Source organism: Myotis davidii, unplaced genomic scaffold (genome assembly GCF_000327345.1).
Source record: "Myotis davidii unplaced genomic scaffold, ASM32734v1 scaffold543, whole genome shotgun sequence".
Lineage (NCBI taxonomy): Eukaryota > Metazoa > Chordata > Mammalia > Chiroptera > Vespertilionidae > Myotis > Myotis davidii.
In genome coordinates, this window is record NW_006294117.1 from 322,083 (window position 1) to 323,706 (window position 1,624).

The 1,624-nt window shown below is 53.3% G+C and overlaps 1 protein-coding gene across 1 annotated transcript in view; it reads left to right on the forward strand.

Annotated features, from left to right (window-relative positions):
- Positions 1-636: 636 nt before the first annotated feature.
- The window catches only part of LOC102775155 (microtubule-associated serine/threonine-protein kinase 1), a 16,985-nt gene continuing 15,997 nt past the window's right edge, over positions 637-1,624 (forward strand). Inside the window, exon 1 of the mRNA XM_015566879.1 lies at positions 637-755. Within this exon, the coding sequence (XP_015422365.1) occupies positions 637-755 (119 nt within the window). The remainder of the gene's footprint in view (positions 756-1,624) is intronic.

Below are 1,624 nucleotides of genomic sequence, written 5' to 3' on the forward strand. Positions count from 1 at the left end.
GTATATATGTGTGTGTCTGTCTGCTGAGTATGTGTGTGTGTTTGCAAAGTGTGTGTAGTCCGTGGAGTACTTGCAGAGTGTGTATATATGAGTATGTGAGGCTGAGCATGTGTTGGTATGTTCAGGTTTGTGTGTTTGCAGAATGTATGTGTATGTGTGTATGTGCCTGTGCTTGTAGAGTGTGCATATATGTGTTTTTGTGAGTGATTACCATAAATCTCTATTTCTTCTCAGGATAGTGCAGAGTTTTTGTCTATTTTACTGACTGTTGTACTTCTAGATCCCAAAACATTAATTTGCACACACTAGGTGCTCAATACAAGTTGAGTAAACGAAGCAATTAGGAGGCACTGTCTTTGGGCCCTTCTGTGGGCATCCATTGGTATCCTGGAGCGTCAGCACCAAGACCTGGTGAACCTAACTTTCCCTGGCCCATTTTGGTGTAGTCCAGGGTGCTTGTAGGTCTATGCCTCCCGCCAGCCATTCCTCTCCCCCTGACCTCAGCCCCCAACCCTGCGCGCAGATTTCAGCACCGCGGACAGGAGCTCCCGACAAATCAGCACCACGGAGAGCGCCCACAACACAAAAATGCGGGCCAACAGAAATGAAACGGATCACTTAGGCAAAGGCGCAGAGATGAGGAGACAAGCGCCCAAGGGGCACCCAGACCTAGCCCTCTCCATCGCCTTATTTGAGAAGCTCGTGTCGCTCCTGTCTAGTGACCACGACCTCCAGAGCGCCCAGGCCAGTGATGGGTCGGACTCTTGGGAAGACCCCAGTTTCCAATTCCTAGACTTGGCGTGGGAAGCTCTGATGCTTTCCACTCTCTGGGAAGCATGGTCAGTGTGGCTTCAACTATGGCAACACTGCGGAGGGGTGGGGGTTGAAAATCGCTCCAGCTGCCCACCTTCCCAAAGACCAGCTAATCATCCCTATAAATACAGCCTGGCTTGGCCTGGCCTGGCTCTTTAATCCTGACAGGGAAGGAGGGGGTCACTAGCGAGGCTGAAGAATCTCTATTTGGGAAAGGGGGGCAGCATGTGGATGTAAATGTTTTTCTGAAGGGACATCTCCCGCGAAGACGGGTCTTCTTGGTGAAAATATCACTTTAAGATCTCTCTCCTTTGGTTATGGGGAGTCTCATGGGTGGGGACAGTTCCCCACCGAGAATATGGCATTTTAAGGGGTCGCTCATTCACCAGGCTCCCCACATGAGCCTGTCTGTCACCCGTGGGAACTTTGCAGAAATGTTTCTTCCTGGGGGAGGGGAGCTTGTGAGAGGAGGACTCGCCTCTCAGTGACCATCTGTCTCGGGAATGATTTTCTGGGAAAGGGGAGAGTTTGATTGGCGAGGGCCTCCCTGCGGAGACGATGTCCCCATGGGAATGTTCCCTGTTGGGTCGCGGGGGCACTCCCATTAGGAAACATATCTGTGAGGCTATCGTTCTAGGTGTTTCTTGGGCTGGGCTCGACCCATGAGCATGTCTCTCCCCTGGGGCGCCTCCTCATAGGGGTCCCTCGGTAGCTCGGCTGTCTCTCCGGTTATCTGGAGGCTCCTCCCCCGCCTCCCCCACCACCCAGCGCAGGGGACCTTGGCCGAGGCCGGGCTCCAGCGCCCAGACGC